The following is a 26,122-nucleotide window of genomic DNA, read 5'->3' on the forward strand; positions in this document are numbered from 1 at the left end:
TAGAATGATTTCTGAAAGATCATGTGACACATGTGAAGACTGGAGTGTGATGCTGAAAATTCAGCTTTGCTGACAGAAATAAATTGCATTTTAAAATATATTCAAATAGAAAACAGATATTTTAAATTGTAAAAATATTTCACAATATTAATTACTGTTTTTGCTGTATTTTGGATCAAATAAACAAAGTCTTGGTGAGCAGAAGAGAGTTTTTAAAAACATTAAAAAATCTTTAAAAAAAAACTGCATTCAAAAATATTTGAACGGTAGTGTACGCTCACAATTCTGAGGAAAAAAGACAGAATAATGACGAGTAACGTTATATCTCAAAAAACTGATTCCTTCTAAGAAATGTGATTTATAAACTCGGATTTGCTAGGAAAAAAAGTCAGATTTGTGAAATATAAACTTAAAATGAACTTTTTTTATTATTATTTTATTCCGCGGCTTCCACAGACTGCCAAGTACGCTCTCTCTCTCTCTCTCTCTCTCTCTCTCTCTGCCAACTCTTGAGCAACTCTTTGAACGTTTTAAAGACATGAAAGCCCCTAAGCTGTTTCACTTCTGGCTAAGTATAATTTAAGAAAGTAATTTTTTATTTGTTTTTATTTATCTATATTTAATTTATTTAAAAATTATTTATTTATTTATTTATTTTTAGTTTGTTGTCCTTTAATATAATTCCAAGTTATGCTCAACCAGATTCGGAGGATTTTTCATCTTAAGTGATTTAACTACTACTCTTGGTTGTACAAAAACATATCCATGTTAGATAAGGAAACAGCAGGTGGCGGTATTTGCTTATGCTGTGGAAAGCGCCAAATCATCCAAGAAAGAAGAAGACATTTGTTAAGCCGAGCTCTCATGTTGCTAGGAAACCGTTGTTGAGTAGTAGCAGCATGTGAAGCTACAAGCCACTTTATTTTCAGTTGAGGTGGTGTTAACGCGTTCACAAACAATGGTAAGCACGTATTAAATAATAATGAAATCGTATTTATGAAATCGTTCATCTATTGTCAGAAGAAATTTACCCATGGATAAATAAATAAAAAAATAAAGCCCAGTATCGCTGTTGTTGTGGTCCAAGGGTGAGACGCTAGCTCATCGGCTAATACAGAAGCCAAAGTCTGATCAAATATGTTTAGTGCAAATGGCATTTCCTCAAATTAAAATGTATCCCCTGCAATACAGTATATTTATTCTGAGACGTTAATCCATTAATAGTATAACTATGTTTATAAAATACGGAAAATATAGAAATATACAGTAATTATCCAATACAAGAGACTTTATTGAACCTAACCTGTTTCTGTTCATATTCCAGCCGCCGAAGAGAAAATCTTCCAATAAGTCCCCAAAGGGCAAAACTCCAACAGTAGTGGATGGCTTGTCCACAGAGGAGATGTCCAAAGAGCAGGTCTGATTTTTTCGTATTTAGAGATGTTATTGTCTGCAATAATAATATTAATAATAATAATAATAATAATAATAATAATGTCCTAGTCGGTCAGTTCATCCTAATGAAAATAATAATACTAATTTTAAAAAATAATGAAATCAAGCACACTTTGTTGATGGCAGCCATTATTTTTTATTTCATTTTTACCAATCTGACTGAAACTCCAATCTACAAAACTGTAGTTGGAGGAGCACATTGTGCGTCTGCGAGAGGAGCTGGACAGAGAACGAGAAGAACGCAACTATTTTCAGCTAGAGAGGGACAAAATCCACACATTTTGGGAAATCACCAGAAGACATCTGGAAGAAAATAAGTGTGAGCTGAGAAACAGAGAGCGTGAACTGGAGGAGGCAGAGGAGCGCCACCAAGTGGAAATTAAGGTGCTGAAAGGAGTAATGTGGTGATGTCCAAGTAATTTTCCCCTAAATGAATTGCATGTGGGCTCATAATTAACACTATATCTGACATGAATCTGTTGTTGTTCAGGTTTACAAGCAGAAGGTCAAGCACTTATTGTATGAACAGCAGAACATGCTGTCTGAACTGAAGGCTGAAAGTGTCTCAAGTACCAAACAGCTGCAGAAGGAGCACGCTGTCCTCGAGAATCATCTGCAGAAGGACGTGCGCAACTTGAAAGTTTACTTAAAAGAGCAGGAGCTGTCCAGTGAGAATGTGCTCAAGAGCATTCATCTGGTATGTGCATGATTATAATATGATAAAATCAGGGTGCAAATTACACAGTGGCCTATATAAAATACACTTAGCTAATGAGATGATACATGAGAATTTTTAACTAAGAAAAAACATATTTAGGAAATGACTAGAAAAATGGTCTTATTTGACTGAAAGTAACAAAATGCTAAACAATGCAGGTGCATTTTACTTATCATTTAAGTAATCTAGGTCTGTAACTAATGATTATTTTTATTAATCGAGTTATTTGTCAATTATTTTGACAATTAATTGAGTAATTGGATATATATATATTTTTTGTGGTAATAAAAATAGACCTAAATGAATACCCTTTAAAATGACTCAAAATACATATTTAATAACAATGAGGCAATAATAATTGGTTTACATAGTATCAAAAGTAATTTTAGGGTTTTATTGAACAACACTGTTAAAATAAATAATGTAATATACATAATATAAACAATCAAGGTATGTACAGTGGGGATCGAAAGTATGGGAACCCCTTTCAGAATCTGTGAAAATGTGAAAAATTTTATTATTATTAAACAAGAGAGATCATACAAAATGTATGTTATTTTTTGTTTAGTACTGTCCTGAGTAAGATATTTTACATAAAAAGATGTTTACATATAGTCCACAAGACAAAAAAATAGCTGAATTTATTAAAATAACCCCGTTCAAAAGTTTGGGAACCCTTGGATCTTAATACTGTGTGTGGTTACCTGATGATCCATGACTGTTTTTATGTTTTGTGATGGTTGTTTGTGAGTCTCTTGTTTGTTCTGAGCAGTTAAACTGAGCTCTGTTCTTCAGAAAAATCCTCCAGGTCCTGCAGATTCTTCAGTTTAAAAAAAAAGAAGTACAATTTACCTCATGGCTCTTAATGCATCGTGTTTCCTTCTGGAGCATCAGTGAATGTTTGAACCTTTTTTAATAGTTGTGTTTGAGTCCCTCAGTTGTCCTATGTATGATTTTGAGATCTGTCTTTTCACACTGCCACTGCTGGAAAGGGTTCAAATATGCAAAAGATGCTTGAAAACTGAAGAATTTGCAGGACCTGGAGGATTTTTCTGAAGAACAGAGCTCAGTTTAACTGCTCAGAACAAACAAGACACTCATGGATCATCAGGTAACCACACACAGTATTATGATCCAAGGGTTCCCAAACTTTTGAACGAGGGTTATTTTAATAAATTCAGCTATTTTTTTGTCTTGTGGACTATATGTAAACATCTTTTATGTAAAATATCTTACTCAGGACAGTACTAAAGAAAAGATAACAAGATAACAAGGTATGATCTCTCTTGTTTTGTAAAAATTTTCACATTTTCACAGATTCTGAAAGGGGTTCCCAAACTTTCGATCTCCATTGTACATTATGGCCCAGTTTCACAGACAGAGCTTAGCCTAAGCCAGGATTAGGCCTTAGTTAAATTAGGATATTTAAGTATCTTTTATAAATGTACACTAGAAAGAAACATTACTGGTGTGCATCTTAAGACAAAACAATGGCACTGACATATTTTAAAGGTGCCCTCGAATCAGAATTTGAATTTACCTCGGCATAGTTGAATAACAAGAGTTCAGTACATGGAAAAGACATACACTGAGTTTCAAACCCCATTGCTTCCTCCTCCTTATGTAAATCTCATTTGTTTAAAAGACTTCCGGAAAACATTCGGATCTCAACATAACACCGACTGTTACGTAACAGTCGGGATCATTAATATGTACACCCCCAATATTTGCATAATGCCAGCCCATTCGACGCATTAGACAAGGAAAGGCAGTATTAACGTCTGGATCTGTGCACAGACAAGGTAAGCAAGCAAAAACATCAGCGAAAAATGGCAGATGGAGCAATAATAACTGACATGATCCATGATAGCATGATATTTTTAGTGATATTTGTAAATTGTCTTTCTAAATGTTTCATTAGCATGTTGCTAATGTACTGTTAAATGTGGTTAAAGTTACCATCGTTTCTTACTGTATTTACGGAGACAAGAGCTGTAGCTATTTTCATTTTTAAACACTTGCAGTCTGTATAATGCATAAACACAACTTCATTCTTTATAAATCTCTCCAACAGTGTGTAATGTTAGCTTTAGCCACAGAGCAGATATAGCCTCAAACTCACACAGAATCAAACGTAACCATCTAAATAAATACTTTACTCACATAATTCGAAGCATGCATACAGCATGCATGACGAACATCTTGTAAAGATCCATTTGAGGGTTATATTAGCTGTGTGAACTTTGTAAATGCGCTGTAATATAGTCGACAGCTCGTGTGGCAGAGGAAGCGCATCTCTTAAAGGGGCCGTGCTGAAAAAAAATTGCATAGTTAATGATGCCCCAAAAAACAAATCTATGGGGTATTTTGAGCTGAAACTTCACAGACTCATTCAGGGGACACCTAAGACTTATATTACATCTTGTAAAAAAACAATCTAGGGCACCTTTAAGATATTTCAGTACAATTTACTTTCAGTTAAAACAGCTCAAACATGCATTTTAGTCTAGGACTAGTGTAAGCCTTGTCTGTGAAACCGGGGCTATGTATTATAACAAATGCCTGCAATTAATGTCACTTCAGTTCTGTTTTCCGAGTATGAATTATCATATGCAGTAAAAGACAGAACAAAATAATACCTGCATTGTGAAGGTTTTGCCACTCGACTCAAGACTCAAAGAGAAATACCATATTTTTTTAATATCACAAGGTCTCTTGGAAAAATAAGACTAACATAAATAGGGATTAACAGTGATGGGAATAACGGCGTTATAAATAAACGGCGTTACTAACGCCGTTACTTTTTTCAGTAACGAGTAATCAAACGAATTACTTTTTCTCCCGTTACAACGCCGTTACCGTTACTGGCAAAAAATGCTGCGTTACTATAATTGAGCTCACTGATGCGGTTTTCATCCGAGTAGCCCTCTCTCTCAGCCATAGGACCTGCAAAGATTTTTCTCTGGTGTGTGCTGCGGTTAGTCATAGCCTACAAAAATATAGGCTAATTTTAAACTGATAATAATGAACGATGCTCGGTGTGTGTGTGTCTGTGAGCATGCGAGCTGAGCGCGAGCTCAAACCAGAATACCCTTTGTGACATGCTGGATCGAAAATATGTGAAATAAGTTTTTCTAGTCGGCTAGTAGTTATTCATTTAAGCCATTAGTTGACTAATCGCATTTATATTAATTTAACTTAAATACTGGAGAGAATAAACCATGATAATGAGCGTTTATGTAATATAGGCTATAGCACTCAAGCGCACGCATAATGTTTGCCATAAAGAACCGGCAAAAGTAATAATTATGAATGTGACCAAAACAGCAAGGAGACATTTTAATTGTTTATTAATAAAGTAATGTTTTATTAATCAGTGTCGGCTGCGAAGATGAAGTTGACATTACTGACTCTCATCATCTCTGCATATACTAGACACGCCTAGAGAAAAGAATGTACATTTCATTCGGTTTAGGCTACATAATCAGAGTAGCCCATTTCTTTTCATTTTTAGATATGTCAAGGTTTCTATAGATATATTTCTCTTGTCTGCGAGGCAAGCAGCCGCTGAGTTTCGGTTTATTTAGCCTGTAAGACGTGCTCCAGTTCACGCGCCAGTGATCGCGCCCGCACCTGCCATGATAATATTGTCTGCTATATTTGCTTCTTATTTATTAAATCCAGGCAATTGGTTGATGAAACATTGATTAAAATTAAGATACAATTTTTACAAAACAAAATTCACTTTTAAGAAAGGCTTTCTATAAAACAAAACTTAATGAAGTGGTCAAAATCATGTCTGACCCACTCCATGCCTCCCGACATATTGCGCATCTTATGATGCATCTTATTCATGCTGTTCACTTTTCATAATCCAGTAAATTAATTTAAAACATATCATAGGACATAGGACTTATATTTAATATATGGGGCATTCAAGTTATTTGACATATATATATATATATAATATAATATAATATATATATATATATATATATATATATATATATATATATATATATATATATATATATAATATATTTATTTTTTTATTTTTTTAAAGTAACGCAATAGTTACTTTCCCTTGTAATTAGTTACTTTTATAATGATGTAACTCAGTTAATAACTCCGTTACTGTTTATGAGAAGTAACTAGTAACTATAACTAATTACTTTTTTAAAGTAACGTGCTCAACACTGGTGATTAAAGCAAAGGCATTTAAGTAGCTTTTATAAACATACCCTAGAAAAAAAAAAAAAAAAACATTACTGGTGTGCTTCTTGAGACAAAACAATAACACTGGCATATTTAAAGATATGTCAGTATAAGTTGCTTTCAGTTGAAACAGCTCTGTGAAACCAGGGGACTGTATTTAAAAATAAATGTCTGAAAAACAAATAATGTTAAAACTAGATATGTATCTTTCCTTCTATCAAAATAACTGCATTGAACATACCAATTGTAACAATATTTCAGTACCAAAAATACACTGGAATGGCTAAGTTGAGGCACATTAACTTCCTTTCAGAGATTTTTAGTAAATTTCTGAAATACAAACGCGAAATAAAATTATTGAACCAGCAAAATAGCTATGTTTTCTATATTCTTAATAACAGAATGTTTGGACTCTCAAAATTAATGTAATTAGGGCCCGAGCACCGATGGTGTGAGGACCCTATTGGAATTGCTCAGCCAATTATTCTTCTTCTCCAAAATGAATCGCATTTTTGATGGCCTAAACGTTCTCAAAAACTCATGAAACTTTGCACACGTGTCAGAAGTGGTGAAAATTTGCATCCGATATGGGTTTCAGAATTAGGTGTGGCAAAATGGCTCGATAGCGCCACCTGTAAAATTTCAATTAAGCGCCCTTCGTGCTACGTTTCACGTACAGTTATGACATTCGGTAGACAGATGTAACAGCCCAATACCTACAAAAAAGCCCATGGGTGCAAAGTTTGTACACCCAACAGGAAGTGAGATATTTTGAATTTTCTCTACAAAATTTTGGCAGTTTTTGCCATTTCCACATGTTGTACTTTAACGAACTCCTCCTAGAGCTTTAATCAGATCAACATCATATTTGGTCAGTCTAATCTAAAGGCCTTTGAGACGTTAAATTGCGAAGATCTAGAGTTTTCGCTGAAGGGCGTGTCCGTGGCGGCCTGGCAAAGATCGATGTTTCGCAATGAAACAGGAAGTTGTTGTAATTCGGGCATACAATTTCTGATCTGCCCCAAACTTCACATGCTTTATTAGAGTCCTGACCTGAAGACATCTTCATGACAATATTCAGTTACAGTCATAGCGCCACCTGGGGGCAACAGGAAATTACATGTTTTACACTGCGATTAACTCCTCATAGAGATTTAACCAGATCAACATTGTATGTTGTCATTCTAATCTTAAGACCTTAGCGATGATAAATATCAAAGATCTTGAGTTTTCATTGAAGGGCGTGTCCGTGGCGGACTGACAAAGTCTGATGTTTCGCCATGAAAGAGGAAGCTGTTGTAACATACTATGTCTGATCTGCCCCAAACTTCACATGTGTGATAAGATTCCTTGCCTAAAGACATCTATATGACAATATTCAGTTAGCTATAGCACCACCTGTTGGCAGCAGGAAGTTTGGCACTTTTACATGATTTTGCTATAATTCTCCTGTATTTACTCACTTACATGCATGTCGCCCACTTTTTACTGTTTTCCTGAGGCCAACGGGTGGTGGTGAGCCTGGGTGCGAGGGCCCTTTCATTGCTGCTTGCAGCTTTAATTATATTGTTTTTTTTATGTGAATAAATAAAGGCACATTTCCACTTTTAACAATATTTGTTTTTCAGACATTCCTCTTTCAATACAGTAAGTAGCAGCCATATGCAAAGTCACCCACATTTGGTTTTCAACCATTGAAAATGGGTAAAGTTCAACAATTTGCTCATAGAGCCATTTTGACATCTCCATATCTCTGGGAATAAACTATATAGGGCCTTAAAAATGAACATACCCATAGAAAAGTTTAAGAATCAGAATCTAAAAGGATATTGAGTCATCTTTAAAGCAACACTATGTAGATTTTTGACCTTAAAATGTCTCTAAAATTATTTCAGTGGTAGAACAACTCTTAACTGGACAAATTCTACTGCTGCTGCTACCTGAGCAGCCTCCTAGCGGCTACAACTACACTCTGCAAGTTTCGTGTTCGGTTCGGTACACACAGCCCCGCCCATCCCCTGCCAGCGGAAGAGTGCGACCTGCTTTACGATGTACGTCACATATTTTACCTGTAGCCTGGTTGGAGTTAGCCAACAGCTAATTATAAGAGGAAATGATAATATACAAGTCTCAAAACCATGCAGACAACATTTTATTCTATTATACAAATTACATCCTTTGCAAACAATGCTACATATGAATTATGCAAGCAAAAAAAAAACTAGGCTAACATACTACCGTTCTTTCTGTCATTGTACATTTCAATTCTGGAGTAACAAAAGCAGGTTGTTTGATTAATGATACAGACTGCAGCAGGAATATTAGGCTGCTGTCACTTTAAGAGCGAATGCACTGATCCATGAATATACTGATACACATGCGTTTTCTTTACCAACTGTTTACGCTCACTTAAAGACCCCCTGTGGTGAAAGTCAAGTTTTTAATGTTGTTTATATGTCTATGTAGTGTTTTTAACCCTCAGGGGTCTGAGGATTTTTGCGGCCCTGGAGAAGTTTTGACATGCCCTGACATTTGTGCTTTTTTCAGTTGTTCATAAACATATAAATGACAAAAGTGTCATTACACTGTATTCAGCACAAACTAGGCTACAATAATATGTAAGGAACATGTATGTACATGTTTGTGTTTTGAAGGAATAACGTTTATGTGTGGTTATTGAAAAAACTAAAAACTTAAGTCACTGAAATAAGGCCAAAAAATATAAATTAAAACTGTGTTCACAAGACATCTGGGTATTGGAGGTTGTAGACTAGAGTTTTTGCTTCAAAATGAAATAAAAATTATCCTTCCTACTTCTTCATATAAAACAATAGAGAGATTTAAATTTTCTAAGACACTTTTGGTCAAGAAACACAGTATGCATGGAGGCGAGAATCCTCATGTATAATCGGTGATTCTCACCTGAGAAGACAAAAGAATTGAATAATAATGACCTGAAATGACTTGCATATTAATGAGGCCTTTCAGTCAGATAGGCTGTGAAAAAACCCTCTGTGATCATGCTGATAACAGGATTAATGTCCACTCAGGACAAAAAAAAGAAAAAAAGAAAAGATTTTTGTGATCTCATGCATGCACGTATTATTGCACATGATATGAAGAAAATTTTGTATAGGCCTATGTTAAATTACAGTACCAGTCAAAAGATTGAACACATTGCCATTATAATGTTTTTAAAAGAAGTCTCAATTCTCTAACCAAATAATGTTTTTCTATTTTAATATACTTTAAAATATAATGTATTTCTGTGATGCAAAGCGTCTGAACATTCCTACCTCTAGGGCATTTCATATAGGCTACTATATTTGTTATATTATAGAGCCTAAATGTTGATGTGCAGTTGACAAACTATACATCATTAAAAATATCTGAGACTCAAGCTTCACATTTTGACTCTTAAAATCTTATATTGACCATAATTTCTTAATATGCTTAAAAACATACACATTTGGAGAAATACTGATGGATTCTCATATGTTTATATCAATTTTCTATACAGAGGAGTAATATTTATTATTCTATATTTATTGTCATCATTAAGAGCGCTGGATGCTGTGTTTTTAATTCATCCTTGAGCCGGAGGGCGCTCTGCCCCTTTTGTCCACAAATGCCTCAGTAAAAGAAGAGGCATATCATGTGACAATCAAGGAACTAACAGAGGCAAGAGATCGCTAAATATGGCTATTCAAAACACTTTTGAAGACAATAAATACACGATTGAGACGATGTATTGACTGAATTTGTGCCTGAATAGTGCTGGCTCCGTGGGCGTGGCCTCATTAGCGGATAATGAGCTGAATCACAGATTTCTGACATGGCTCTCTTTTCATACAGATTACATAAACACAGAGGGCCCTATAATACACCCGGCGCAATGCGACGCAAGGCGCAGCGCAAGTGTGTTTGCTAGTTTGCGTCCAGCGCCGTTCGCGTTTTCCCGTTCAGCGCCACGTCCTTAAATTAGTAAATGCATTTGCGCCAGTTAGTGCGCCAATGGGCGTGCTGGTCTAAAAAAGAGGTGTGTTCAGGCGCATTGCCAGCGCATTGCTATTTTAAGGAGCTGAAAATAGACTGCGCCATAGACCAACTCAAACCTGGTCTAAAGTCTAAAGTCAGGGGCGCAATATTTTTTTGTTAGAGCGCGTTGGTAGAAACTGCACCTCTGGGCGCGTCCACAGTGCGCGTTGACTTTGCTTATTACACACAGGGATACGCATCACACAAATATGCCAAATATTAAAAACAAAAGGATTACAGTGTAAAAGAATATTATTGTGTAGGCTACATAAATATAAAAATGTAATGATGAATAGTCATTGTGTGTATTAGAATTAGGATACCTATTTTCAATTCAGCCTATTACTACTTATAATGATGAACGAAACTGGCTAATTAATTGAACAATCTTGCCAATGCACACACATATTAACTGACTGATCGCGCGGAGCTATTTGAAAGCCTGCATCCAAAGCAGACGACTGAAAGATTGACTGGCCACTTAACAGGTAATTTCAGCAAAACATCACTCGTTGAACTCCTCAGTTGAATCGGTGTGTTTAATAAGTCAGTGTATTTTATAATGTTATGTTATATAATATATAATTATATAATATATATAATGTTATATCCTGCTTGCCCCGTAGATGATCTGCTCGCGCGCTTTAACTTCGCGCACGAGCAGATCAGTTTCTTCGCTTGAAAAGCGTTCAGCTTTTCCGCCAACAAATTCCGGCATGTAAATAGCAATCCGCCATGGCGCGAGTGCATCTCGCTCTTAAAGGGAAGGGGAGATGACACTCTGATTGGTTTATTGAACGTTACGCCCATTACTCATTAAGAGAATAGGGACAACCCATTTCAAAAATGCGCCCCGGCGCACGGACCGTTTTTCCGTCGTTAAAATAGCAAAAGTGGATTTGGACACGCCCTGAGTGCACCTGCGCCATGCGCTTCACACTTTGCGTTTAGATCGTTAAAATAGGGCCCAGAAGGTCTGTTTTCGATTTAACTTACATGATTTAAAACCTGTCATCTTAACGTTTTTTTAGACATAAGTGTAATTTTTTTGTCATTAGTATTCACTAAGTTACAGTTAATTTTCTGAGAACTATCAGATTGTACTTCGTTCAGAGGGAGATGAGAGATCACGCATCATGTTAGTTTTCTTTATTTAAAAAAAAGCATAACATTTTGTTTTTACTCTGAGTGTACACAAATGAAAGAAGATATTCCACATATTAAATTGGTGTATAACTCTTAATTGTATGTGCAACATTGACGGAGTATTTTGAGTCGCTTTCACACTGATAAGAAAAAAAAACACGGTGGTATCGCCGGCAATACCGTCAGACCTCAGAGTGTTAATATACTTTAAAACAAAACGTGCAAATTCATAAGTCGGCACCATTGCTGAGTATTTTATGTTTGAAATTGCAGTAAACCAAAGATAGTCTAAAACCCACGGTTTGAAATAGGTGATGTTTGTGGCGTCACAGACTACCTTGTAACCAACCACAACAACGTTCCGGCAGGCTTTAGCATATCATTAATAATGACTGCTCTGAAGCAGGAAAGTCTCGAGAGGGGCCAGGTTATCCCAGTATATATTCTGTTGATATGAAAAATTGTGTAGATTTAGCAATATAGCGAGTCCATTATGATGTTATGATGAACTACAAACCTGATTCCAAAAAAGTTGGAACACTGTACAAATTGTGAATAAAAAAGGAATGCAATAATTTACAAATCTCATAAACTTATATTTTATTCACAATAGAATATAGATAACATATCAAATGTTGAAAGTGAGACATTTTGAAGTGTCATGCCAAATATTGGCTCATTTTGGAATTCATGAGAGCTACACATTCCAAAAAAGTTGGGACAGGTAGCAATAAGAGGCCTGGAAAAGTTAAATGTACATATAAGGAACAGCTGGAGTACCAATTTTCAACTTATTAGGTAAATTGGCAACATGATTGGGTATAAAAAGAGCCTCTCAGAGGGGCACTGTCTCTCAGAAGTCAAGATGGGCAGAGGATCACCAATTCCCCCAGTGCTGCGGTGAAAAATAGGGGAGCAATATCAGAAAGGAGTTTCTCAGAGAAAAATTTAGTTTGAAGTTATCATCATCTACAGTGCATAATATCATCCAAAGATTCAGAGAATCTGGAATAATCTCTGTGCGTAAGGGTCAAGGCCGGAAAACCATACTGGATGCCCGTGATCTTTGGGCCCTTAGACGACACTGCATCACATACAGGAATGCTACTGTAATGGAAATCACAACATGGGCTCAGGAATATTTCCAGAAAACATTGTCGGTGAACACAATCCACCGTTGCCGGCTAAAACTCTATAGGTCAAAAAAGAAGCCATATCTAAACATGATCCAGAAGCGCAGGCGTTTTCTCTGGACCAAGGCTTAAAATGGACTGTGGCAAAATGGAAAACTGTTCTGTGGTCAGATGAATCAAAATTTGAAGTTATTTTTGGAAAACTGGGATGCCATGTCATCCAGACTAAAGAGGACAAGGACAACCCAAGTTGTTATCAACGCTCAGTTCAGAAGCCTGCATCTCTGATGGTATGGGGTTGCATCCAAGTTGTAGAACAACATATGCTCCTATCCAGACGTCGTCTCTTTCAGGGCAGACCTTGCATTTTCCAACATGACAATGCCAGACCACATACTGCATCAATTACAACATCATGGCTGCGTAGAAGAAGGATCCGGGTACTGAAATGGCCAGCCTGCAGTCCAGATCTTTCACCCATAGAAAACATTTGGTGCATCATAAAGAGGAAGATGCGACAAAGAAGACCTAAAACAGTTGAGCAACTAAAAGCCTGTATTAGACAAGAATGGGACAACATTCCTATTCCTAAACTTGAACAACTTGTCTCCTCAGTCCCCAGACATTTGCAGACAAAAAGAAGAGGGGATGCCACACAGTGGTAAACATGGCCTTTTCCCAACTTTTTTGAGATGTTGATGCCATGAAATTTAAAATCAACTTATTTGTCGCTTAAAATGATACATTTTCTCAGTTTAAACATTTGATATGTCATCTATGTTGTATTCTGAATAAAATATTGAAATTTGAAACTTCCACATCATTGCATTCTGTTTTTATTCACAATTTGTACAATGTCCCAACTTTTTTGGAATCTGGTTTGTATATGCCTTTCTCCACTGATGTTATGAGTTGTTCAAAGTGTTTGTAAGGATACTGATTGTTAAGGCAGGAACACACCAAGCCGACTGTCGGCCGTCGGGCAGTTCTTGTTCGTCGGCCGACTGAGTTTTCTCAGTTTGTTTCGCACCATCGGTGGAAGTTGGTCCTTATCGGCTTTTTTTCAGCCGATTCGAAATGTTGAATCTGCGTCGGAGCTCGTCGGTCCGTCGGGCCATCTGATCTTTCTGATTGGCTGTTCAGCTACTGCCCCCTGCTGGTTCAGAAAGGCATTTCATTTCACGCAGGCACAGAATGGAGTCAAGTCAAGTCAAATTTATTTATATAGAACTTTTTACAATTGGTAGTTGTTTCAAAGCAGCTTTACATATTAGAAGCACAGAAAAAGAGAAGTGGTTAAAATTAAGCTGTACAAGCAAGCGTGGTAATATGTAACATATACAAGATGGTGCTACATTAAGCCAATGTCGGCTGACTCCGAGGGGTGGAGAAAAACCCAGCGTGCTAGCACTGGGAAAAAAGTCCTAGGAGGGAAAAAAACCCTTGGAAGATATATATAATATATGTAAATGGATATGGAGATCAAAATCTGAATTATACATTTTTATTATAGAGATTAAAAATAGATTATATATAAATATATTTATATACTGCGCTCCAGTGGTTCGAGTCTTACCTCTCAGGTAGGTCCTTCAGGGTATCTTGGAGAGGTGAGGTGTCCAAGTCACATCATCTTGCTACTGGGGTACCTCAGGGCTCTGTGCTTGGTCCACTTCTCTTCTCCATCTACACGTCATCACTAGGATCAGTCATTCAGGATCATGGTTTCTCCCATCACTGTTATGCTGATGACACACAACTCTACCTCTCATTCCAACCAGATGATCCGACGGTTGCTGGTCGCATCACAGCCTGCCTGACAGCCATTTCTGCCTGGATGAAGGACCACCACCTCCAACTCAACCTTGCAAAAACAGAACTGCTTGTGATCGGTGCAAACCCAACACTTCATCACAACCTTTCAGTTCAACTTGGGTCTTCAACCATCACTCCTTCCAGGACAGCCAGAAACCTTGGAGTGGTGATGGATGCTGGTCTAACCTTCACAGATCATATTGCAGCAACGACCCGGTCCTGCAGATTTGCCTTGTACAACATCAGGAAGATTAGACCCTTCCTATCTGAACATTCCACACAAATTCTTGTCCAAGCTCTTGTTCTATCCAGACTGGACTACTGTAATGCTCTCTTGGCTGGCCTTCCAGCATGCACTATCAAGCCTCTACAACTGATCCAAAATGCTGCAGCAAGACTGGTCTTCAACGAACCGAAGAGAGCGCACGTCACTCCTCTCTTCATCAGTCTGCACTGGCTGCCAGTAGCTGCTCGCATCCAATTCAAGGCTCTGATGTTTGCTTACAGAACGACAGCTGGCTCTGCACCGCTATACCTTAACTCACTACTTCAGACTTACGCGCCCTCCAGAAACCTGCGTTCTGCAAGTGAACGGCGCCTTGTGGTGCCATCACATAGGGGCACAAAATCACTCTCACGGACCTTCTCCGGGACTGTTCCTGGCTGGTGGAATGACCTACCACGCTCTATCCGAGCAGCCGAGTCTCTAGCCATTTTCAAAAAAATGCTAAAGACGTATCTTTTTCGTCAGCACTTGACCCAGTAGTAGTAGCACTTACCTTGACTAATATTCTTCTCCTATCTGTGTATTTATTTATTTAAAAAAAAAAAGAAAATTCGCTATGAGCACTTTACTGACATAACTGTGACTTCACTCAGCACTTACATACTGTTGTTCTCATGTTGATTTAATTGATTCTACTCTCATTTGTAAGTCGCTTTGGATAAAAGCGTCTGCTAAATGACTAAATGTAAATGTAATGTAAATATATGTAAGCGGATACGGAGATTAAAAATCTGAATTATAGATGCAGCCAGAACTGGATCTGTAGGCCCATCGGCTCCTGGGCTATGTTGTAGTCAGGTCCAGACACAGGTTCTCCATCTGATCTGGATACGGCCTGGATCCAGCACCCGGCAAACCTTAGGATAAGCAGAGAGACTGATATTAGCCATTCTTATTCTGATGTACAGGTATATCTAGTGTTATAGGAAATGTTCTCGGTTCCGGCCGACCTAATTATTGCAGCGTAACAATCCTTTAACGGATTTGAAAAATGTTAATGTATTGATAATGTGTTATGTGTATGCAAGAGCAAAGAGATGTGTTTTTAGTCTAGACTTAAACTGACAGAGTGTGTCTGCTTCCCGAACAATGCTAGGAAGATTGTTCCAGAGTTTAGGTGCTAAATAGGAAAAGGATCTGCCGCCTTCAGTTGATTTTGATATTCTGGGTATTATCAACTGGCCTGAATTCTGAGATCGCAATAGACGTGAAGGACTATAATGCACCGAGAGCTCGCTTAGATACTGGGGAGCTAAACCATTTAGAGCTTTATAAGTAAGTAGCAAGATTTTAAAATCTATACGATATTTAATAGGGAGCCAATGTAATGTTGACAGAACTGGGCTAATATGGTCATACTTTCTTAGCCTGGATGCCAGCCGAACTTAGCCCCGCCCACAACATTTTGAGGTAGGGGAGTTCGGTCTGGACTCGATCCGTAGAGGAGTAATTATGCCCGAACAGAAACTGTTCGGACCAATCACATTGTCAGGGCGATGATTGAGAGATTATCACCAGAAACGTAATCAGTCACCAAAGAGCGCTTGGGGAGTTTGATTGACAAGCGATCTAACCAATCAGAACGCTGCATCCGCTATTTTGTCCGACAAAGCAGTCAGGAGTTAGAAGATTAACATCGGTGGAGATAAACTTGAAAAATTGTGCATATTGATGACACAACATTGAAACAACACTCATTCTCATGTTCATTCATGTTCATTTGATGCTATCAATGGACTAGTAGGAAGAGATGATCGGTTAACGAGCCGCTTGAGCTGAGGCGCTACAGCAATCTGTCACGATCATGGTCACAACACATTAAAGAGCCACAAACCGGTTTTTATGGTTTTACTTTTTTTAATAACTACACAGTTTGAAAGCTGGGACTTTGTTTAATATCACAAGTAACCTGCTCTGTCTCGTCTGTCGATGTGTGGTCCGTATCCTCTTTGCTCCGCGATGTATTTTCCACTCTGTGGCGTGACAGCGCCACGGCTTGTCGGACAAAGCAACAGTAACTAAGGGGGGCGAGTCTTTGCGAAAGGTCAATTAGTTTACAACAATGATGGCTGTTGTTGAAGAACTGAGATTTGTAGATTCCGCCATCGCGTCCGTTATGGAAGATATCGACAGCGCATTAATTTTAAAAGAGGAACAGAGGACCGCGATCAAGGCATTTGTCGATGGGAAAGATGCCTTTGCCGTCCTTTCTACGGGATTCGGCAAAAGTTTGATTTATCGGCTGGCCCCGATGGTCGCTAAGAAGAGTTCTGTTGACAACTATGCGTCACTCAACATACGTCATTTACTCTGATACATACGTCATTGTAGCTCTGATTGGTTGTAGGTCTATCCAATTGAGGTCTTTCCTGGATTGGTTGAAATACGCCCCCATAATCAAAGCCCAATGGGGCAGTATCAGACTCATATTCGAACTAGAATTGAGTATGACCACATCAGGCTAATGCTTTCTGGTTCTAGTAAGAACTCTAGCTGCCACATTTTGGACCAACTGTAGTCTGTTTAAAAGCCGAGCAGAACAACCACCCAGTAGAGCTTTACAGTAATCTAGTCTTGAGGTCATGAATGCATGAACCAACTGTTCCGCATTTGTCATTGAGAGCATATGTTGTAATTTAGATATATTTTTTAGATGGAAGAAGGTGGTTTTACAGATACTAGAAACGTGACTTTCAAATGAAAGATTGGTATCAAAGAGCACACCCAGGTTCCTAACTGAGGACGAAGATTTAATGGAGCACCCGTCAAGTGTTAGAGAGTATTCAAGGTTTTTTCGTGAGGAAGTTTTTGGTCCAAAGATTAGGATATCAGTTTTTTCTGAATTTAATAATACAAAATTTCTTGTCATCCAGTTTTTAATGTCAGCTATGCATTCTGTTAGTTTTGTAAATTTGTAGGTTTCATCAGGGCGCGCGGAAATATAGAGCTGAGTATCGTCAGCGTAGCAGTGAAAACTAACACCATGCTTCCTAATTATCTCTCCTAAGGGCAGCATGTACAGAGTGAAAAGCAACGGTCCTAGTACTGAGCCTTGTGGTACTCCATATTGAACTTGTGATCGATACGACATCTCTTCATTAACTACTACAGATTGATAACGGTCAGATAAGTAAGATTTGAACCATGCCAAAGCAATTCCACTAATGCCAATATAGTTTTCAAGTCTTTTTAAAAGAATGTTGTGATCGATAGTGTCAAAAGCAGCACTGAGATCTAATAACACTAATAGAGAAATACAGCCACGATCGGATGATAAGAGTAGATCGTTTGTAACTCTAACGAGAGCAGTCTCAGTACTATGGTATGGTCTAAATCCTGACTGGAAATCCTCACAGATATTATTTCTTTCTAAAAAGGAGCACAGTTGTGTTGAAACTGCCTTTTTTAGTATCTTTGACAGAAAAGGTAGATTCGAGATTGGCCTTTAATTTACTAAATCTCTTGGATCTAGTTGAGGTTTTTTAATAAGAGGTTTAATAATAGCATTCTTAAAAGTTTTTGGCACGTATCCTAGTGTTAAAGATGAATTAATTATATCAAGAAGTGGACCTACGACCTCTGGAAGCATTTCTTTCAGTAGTTTAGTTGGCATTGGGTCTAACATACATGTTGTTGATTTTGATGATTTGATAAGTTTAGATAATTCTTCCTCTCCTATAGCGGCGAATGATTCTAGTTTTACCTCAGGGACACTACAGTGCACTGTCTGAAGCGAAACTGTAGATGGTTGCATGTTTATAATTTTCTCTCTAATATTGTCAATCTTGCAAGTAAAGAAGTTCATAAAGTCATAGGATTATGTTTACCTAGGATTGTTTGTTTTCTATTAAGAGATTTGAAAAATAAGTAGATCTAGCATTTCTTATAGCCGTTTTGTACTCAATCATTTTTTCTTTCCACGAAAGGCGAAAAACTTCTAGTTTTGTTTTCTTCCAACTACGTTCAGCTTTTCTCACAGCTCATTTTAGAGCCCGAGTGTGCTCATCATACCACGGCGTTGGATTAGTTTCCTTAATCTTCTTTAGACGTAAAGGAGCGACTGCATCTAATGTGCTGGAAAAGAGAGAGCCAATAGTTTCTGTTGCAGCATCGAGTTCTTCTAAGTTGTCAGGTATACTAAGGCGATGAAACTGCTTGGGGAGATTATTTATAAAGCAATCTTTAGTGGTAGAAGTAATGGTTCTACCATATTTATGGCTGGGTTGTGGTTTTGTTGCCTTGGCTAACTGTATTATACACAAGACTAAATAATGATCTGATATATCATCGCTCTGCTGTAGAATTTCAACAGCATCAATATAAATTCCATGCGACAGTATTAGATCTAAGGTATGATTACGACAATGAGTGGGTCCTGACACGTGTTGTCTAACTCCAATAGAGTTTAAAATGTCTGCAAATGCCAATCCAAATGCGTCTTTATTATTATCTACATGGATATTAAAATCACCAACAACAAGGACTTTATCCACAGCCAGTACTAACTCTGATAGAAAATCAGCAAATTCTTTGATAAAGTCAGTATGGTGCCCTGGTGGCCTGTATACAGTAGCCAACACAAATGTCAACTTACATAATGTTACATAAAGCACCATCACTTCAAAGGAATTATATTTGAAATTCTTTTGAATGATTCTGAATATATTACTATAAATTACAGCAACACCTCCCCAAATTTCAGTAACCCATGCTTTATCATTTGTTTATCTGATTTATCAGTGATTTTAATTTTTTGAACATCAATTAAAATTTTACCCTTAAAAGGTTTCGGAAGTTTTTTTTGTATTTACTAGTTCGAGGTACAGACACAGTCTCTATGTGATAATATCTAGGTGAAAGAGTTTCTATTTGCTGTGAATTATTTGAGTTCTGTGACGTGAGGCGGCTAGCAGACGGTCGGTTTAGCCAGTTTGTCTGCGTCCTGATCTGGGCCCTGGTTTGTCATGTTTCAGCTCTAAGACTATTTGCCAAATTTCTAGATGGAAGAGCAGCACCATCCCGGGAGGGATGAATACCATCTCTTTTCAACTGATCAGGTCTGCCCCAAAAGCTTTTCCAATTGTCTATGAAACCTATATTATTCTGCGCACACCACTTAGACAGCCAGCCATTGAGTGATGATAACCTGCTAACTATCTCATCACTCCAATGAACAGGAAGAGGGCCAGAACAAATTACTTCTGTTGACACTGAATTTGCGAGTTCACACACCTTTTTAATGTTAATTTTAGTGATCTCCGACTGGCAATGATGTCGAACATCATTTGTGCCGACGGGGATAATGATTTTAGAATATTTACGTTTAGCATTAGCCAGCACTTTTAAATTTGCTTTGATGTCAGGTGCTCTGGCCCCCGGCAAACATGTGACTATGGTGTCTGGTGTCTCTATTTTCACGTTCCGTGTAATAGAATCGCCAATAACTAGTGCACTTTCAACAGGATTCTCAGTGGGTGCATCACTGAGTGGGGAGAACCTGTTTGATGTTCTAATCGGAATGGAAGAGTGGTGTTTGTTCTTGCCATTATGCCGCCTCACAGTCACCCAGTTAGCCTGCTGCATGGCTTCTACAACCGGAACCGAATGTGCAGTGTTTACTAGGCTAGTCGCATCCAAAGCAGTATCTAAGGCCCTTTCATTCTCACTATCTTCAATTAAAGTTTGGATGTGTGTCTCTAATTCTGAGATTCTCTCTGTCAGCCTGACAATATCCCTGCATTTATCACATGTGTAAGTCTCACTGCTGACAGAAAGACAGCTAAGCTGTACATGTTGCATTTAGTACACATGATAATCATCGGACATGACTGACCGTGTTTTTGTAGAGTAGTCTGACTCCCCTCGCCGTCCGAAAAACTGCATCGCACACGGGACTCGCTAGCTGGATGTCTCGGTCGCTTGCTGGTGCCTGGGGCAAGGGTGATGTGCGGGACGCTGTACCTCACGGTGGATCTGTGAATGCCGGGCAGCAAAGTCTCCACAGCTTTCCGATCTGGCGAGGACAGATCAGAATAACATACATCGGATAAATCCGCCATTAGATCGACAAGGAAGGTTAGTTTAGAGGAAAAAAAATAGACGGTAGCTAGCAGGCTAGCGGGCTATGGCTGACACTAGGTGATTACGCTGGTAGATTACTAGTAATAAATCGTTCCGTTTAGTAATACTATGCAATAGTTTAAGTATTCAAGTGAAAAACAAGAAAGTTTTATTATGTGAATAGGAATAAAGAGAAGGATTTTAGGATAAACTCCACAAAGCTTCGAGCGTAGGTCAGACAGCAGGCAGCAGCGTTGAGCAGCGTTGATCCGGAACCGGAAGAGTTTAGCCAGTTTGTCTGGCGAAGTCGAACATCATTTGTGCCGACGTGGATAATGATTTTAGAATATTTACGTTTAGCATTAGCCAGCACTTTTAAATTTGCTTTGATGTCAGGTGCTCTGGCCCCCGGCAAACATTTGACTATGGTGGCTGGTGTCTCTATTTTCACATTCTGTGTAATAGAATCGCCAATAACTAGGGCACTTCCAACAGGAGAAATCCACAAAGGACAGTATCACTACTCATTCACTCATCATTCACTTATACGACTTCAGTTTGACTCACCTGTGTTCACAATTAACTCTGCTTGTGTCAATAAACAACCTTACCTGTGATCTTCCATCTCTGACTTGTCTGTATTGTAACAATACGAAGCGAAGCAAGCTTTTTTTTCTTAAATATCCACAACACAAACAACAAATTGCTCGTCACTATAGCAACAGTATACTCTCCGAGCTGGCATGAGCGAGTGGAGGCACGGCTAATTCATATTCATAGATCCGTGTATATTAAATGAGGCAAGGGTGTAGAGTTACATTCAAGCTATTTTAAGGCATGAAGAACATTTTTTTCACTTTTTCAAATATGTAATTTTTGTGATCAAAAATGAGTTTTAAGGAAAAAAATAATTGACTTTAAGACAACCGACTGTTTACTAGAATATTCACAGAAACGGTCATTTTGACATAATTTTGTCTGTATTTGTCAGTTCAAGCACAAGAAGTGAAAGAGAACTCGCTCTCTGTGTGGATGCTACGGATGTGTGCGCACAGGAAACTTCTCACACAGCACTTAATAATCTGAAATAATTTCTCTTTTGCATCTGTTTGCACTTGAATGCTTAAAATTGCATGGCTTAAAACATGTGCAACTGATAAAGTTTTGTGGCAAATCAGCACTGCCCTGATTGGGACAGTGACAGTTCCATCTTTCACACTGGCCATGGGCCATCGGACAGTCCTTATTATTAGCTATGTTCCAGTTCAGAGGCTGCATCCTTCGAAGTCCGCATTTGAAGGCCGATTGCATCACAGCGGTGCGATAAAGGCTGTCCCAATTCGAAGGCTCCAGAAATGGACCATCGTAAACATATTTAGAAAGTTTGTAAACCCTGTTTTTTTTTGTTTTTGTTTTTTTTTCCAGACAGTTTAATATCATTTAAAAAAAAGTCCAGTACAAACATTACTGGCACTTATCAATGGCAGCTAGCACAGTTGCCACAAGAACATTCCTCTGTAGGCTAGACTATCCCATTTAACAAAGCTCGGTCCGACCTTTGCTGCATTCGAAGGATGCAGCCTCTGAAGTCCATATCCTTCAAAAGATGGAGCCTCTGATTTGGAACACAGGTATTGTCAAGCCGTGGTGAGTTTAAACGAGAATGCACACGTTGGCGCCAGTAATTCATAGATGGACATTGCATGAAGATGTGGAGATTGTCAAAATAAAGATGTTTTAAAAAATATTTATAAAGGTATCGATTTTTTTTTTTTTATTTATTTATTTTTTTACACATTGCATTAATACATCATATTGTTAGTAATTTAATTGATGTATCGATCTATATCAATGTGTTTTTACTAGTGCTGGGCAACGATTACAATTTTTAATCACATGATTTTTCTGCAATTAATCGCATTTTGCGCAAAATTCAATAATGAATTCAAAAGTTGTGTATTGTGTAGGGCTGGGCGATATATCGAATGCTTTTGTCACGCGCATTTCGTCAGTAAAGCCGGTTCCCTGATTACCGCTAAATCGCCATCACCTGCTTTCAAATGGAGCGGCATTCAATAGACAGAGCCGTAGTTAACTGACAAGCCACGCAATATTGCGTTCAATATCGATATGAACTACGGCTCTGTCTATTAAATGCCGCTCCATTTGAAAGCAGGTGATGGCGATTTAGTGGTAATCAGGGAAACGGCTTTACTGACGAAATGCGCGTGACAAAAGCATTCGATATATCGCCCAGCCCTAGTATTGTGCATTTTTATTTTAAAAGTACTGCTATATGAACAAAAGTGCAGTAACATTTGATTTGCAAACATAAATAAGGTGCTTTTTTACAGCAGTATTCCCTTAAATACTGTTAAAATGCAGTTAATTTCATTTAAATCATTAACAATCAAATTAAATATAAAACCACAGCTATTTGGTTACTAATACTACATATTTCAGTCAGTGACATCATTTACATTGTATTACAATGATGTGACACCAATCTAAAGCCAGTACTGATCAACATCCCACCCCTCCTGTGACCCATGGTTTGTCTGTAAGCAACAGACTTTCAAAATAATAATTAGAAAAAACTGCATTAATGCGCAATAAAATAACTGCCAGCGTTAATCAATGAATGCGTTAACATGATAATAATGCGTTAACTTGCCCAGCCCTAATTTTTATATTTACAAACAGCAGTTGTGTGAGAAAACAGCAGTTAAGAAATTATCTCATCATAGTAATGTGGATATGTTTGCACAAGCTCTGCAATTTGGCACTATCTAGTCAAGTCATGTAACGTTTATTTATAGCCTTCTACTTTATAAAATAATGCTTTAAAGCCACAAATATCATAACTGTGGCCTACAGTAATTGAAACATGTATTCAAGAAATTCATTACAAACAGGAAGATGTGCAGAGAAATTTAATGTCGGAGCAGTATTTGAGCAAACATCATTTTACCGGTGAGCGTGAGAGGTACATGAGTGGAGCGTTCGTTGAGGCCATGAGCAAATGTGCAGAGCGCACTAGCATAGAGCAGAATATTGAGTGTCATACCACTCCGCTTAGCTCACATGCTGGTTGACACGGAATGACCTTGCTTTTTTTTTTTTTTTTCTTCTTTTTTTTGAAAATCTGCATGATGTGAAAATGTGAAATTAATTTTTTACAACAGTTCAATAAGCAATTAATATTGTGTTATATTTTAGAGGCAATATTGTCTGTTTTTGCTCAATTTCAATATATATTAATGGGGACCTATTATGCCCCTTTTTACAAGATGTAATTTAAGTCTCAGGTGTCCCCAGACTATTTCTGTGATGTTTCAGCTCAAAATACCTCACAGACCGTTTATTATACCATGTTGTAAATACCCATTTTTGAGTGCTAGCAAAAACTACTAAAATACTATTTTCCTGCATATGTCTTTAAATTCAAATGAGCTGCTGCTCCTCATGGGCGGCCAAGACTCAGTGGCTATGTTTACATGCACCCAAATAATCCATTTGTTATCAGATTGACGCTCAATCGGATTGAAAAATGTTCATGTAAACACCTTAATCAATCCGATTGTGCTCGATCTGAATCAAATTTCGATGAAAAATAGTGATGTGCTCTGTTGGTGTCACATCCATGGTTGTCTCTGCAAGTGTGATTGATATGACATCACACACAGAGCGTGTGCACAAAAGTTTTAAACGGAATGTATATAAAACACATATAAACGGATATTTGAATCAGATTACAATTTTTAGAGTAAATGTAAACAGATCTGCAATCAGATTCAGTTCATTTGGATTGACGAAAATTAGTGCATGTAAACATAGCCATTGATGCACATGAGGAGTGAAAGCTGGTCTGTGTGGTCCGATCCAACAGACGAGCTACTGTAGCTCAAATTGCTCAAGAAGTTAACCCTCTAGAGTCTGGGGCTGATTTGGGGCTTGGAGAAGTTTTAACATGCCCTGACATTTGTGCTTTTTTCAGTTGTTCATAAACATATAAATGGCAAAAGTGTCATTACACTGTATTCAGCACAAACTAGGCTACAATAATATGTGAGGAACATGTATGTTCATGTTTGTATTTTTGAAGGAATAATGTTTATGCGTGGTTATTGAAAAAACAAAAAACTTAAGTCACTGAAATAAGGCCAAAAAAAGTAAAAGTAAAAATCTGTGTTCACAAGACTTCTGGGTATTGGAGGTTGTAGACTAGAGTTTTTGCTTCAGAATTATGCTGCCTACTCCTTCATATAAAACAATATATTGATTTAGTTTTTGTAAGACACTTTTTGTCAAGAAACACAGTATGCGTGGAGGTGTGAATCATCATGAATAATGGGCAATTTACACCTGAGAAGACAAAAAAATCACATAATAATGACCTGAAATGACTTGCATATTAATGAGGCCTTTCAGTCAGGTAGGCTGTGAAAAAAACCCTCTGTAATAATGTCTCAGCTCATCATAAACAGCAATACTGTGAAATATTATTACAATTTAAAATAATGGTATTCTGTAATATATTTTTAAATATAATGTATTTCTGTGATGCAAAGTGTCTGAACAATTATGTTACCTCTATGTCATTTCATATAGGCTTTTAGCTTAAAAGCATGCACATTTGTAGAAATATTGATGGATTCTTATATATTTATGTCAATTTTCTATACTGAGAAGTAATATTTATTGTCATCACTATGAGTGCTGGATACTGTGTTTTCAATTCATGCTTGCAGCCGGAGGGCGCTCTGTACACCTTAAGGCCACAAATTCATATAAAGAAGAAATGGAACTAGGAACTAACGGCATGTCTTCTATAGATCGCTAACCATGGCTGTAACATCCAAATAAACACTTTTCAAGACAATAAATACACGATTGAGACGATGAATGCATGTATTGCCTCTGAATAGTGCTGGCTCCATGGGCGTGGGCGTGGCCGCATTAGCAGGTAATGAGCTGAATCACAGACTTCTGACATGGCTCTCTTTTCATACAGATTACATAAACACAGAATGCTTGTTTTCGATTTGACTTGCACGATTTAAAACCTGACATCTCAACATTTCTTTAGACATAAGTTTCATTTTTTTGTCATTAGTATTCATAAGTTACAGTTCATTTTCTGAGAACTATCAGATTGGACTTCGTTCAGAGGGAGAGGAGAGATCACGTATCATGTTTTCTTTATTTTACAAAAAGCACAACATTGTGTTTTTACTCTGAGTGTACACAAATAAA

At 37.6% G+C, this 26,122-nt stretch overlaps 1 protein-coding gene across 6 annotated transcripts in view; it reads left to right on the forward strand.

Annotated features, from left to right (window-relative positions):
* Window positions 1-861: 861 nt before the first annotated feature.
* Window positions 862-26,122, forward strand: part of gas8 (growth arrest-specific 8) — a 230,000-nt gene continuing 204,739 nt past the window's right edge. For all 6 annotated transcript variants that reach the window (XM_067389050.1, XM_067389052.1, XM_067389051.1 and 3 more), the window contains exons 1-4: window positions 862-961; window positions 1,325-1,417; window positions 1,642-1,839; window positions 1,946-2,152. In XM_067389050.1, coding sequence (XP_067245151.1) covers window positions 959-961; window positions 1,325-1,417; window positions 1,642-1,839; window positions 1,946-2,152 — 501 coding nt within the window. In that variant the 5' untranslated portion in view covers window positions 862-958. The remainder of the gene's footprint in view (window positions 962-1,324; window positions 1,418-1,641; window positions 1,840-1,945; window positions 2,153-26,122) is intronic.

The sequence above is a fragment of the Chanodichthys erythropterus genome, chromosome 7 (genome assembly GCF_024489055.1).
Source record: "Chanodichthys erythropterus isolate Z2021 chromosome 7, ASM2448905v1, whole genome shotgun sequence".
In the NCBI taxonomy this organism is placed as follows: Eukaryota; Metazoa; Chordata; class Actinopteri; order Cypriniformes; family Xenocyprididae; genus Chanodichthys; species Chanodichthys erythropterus.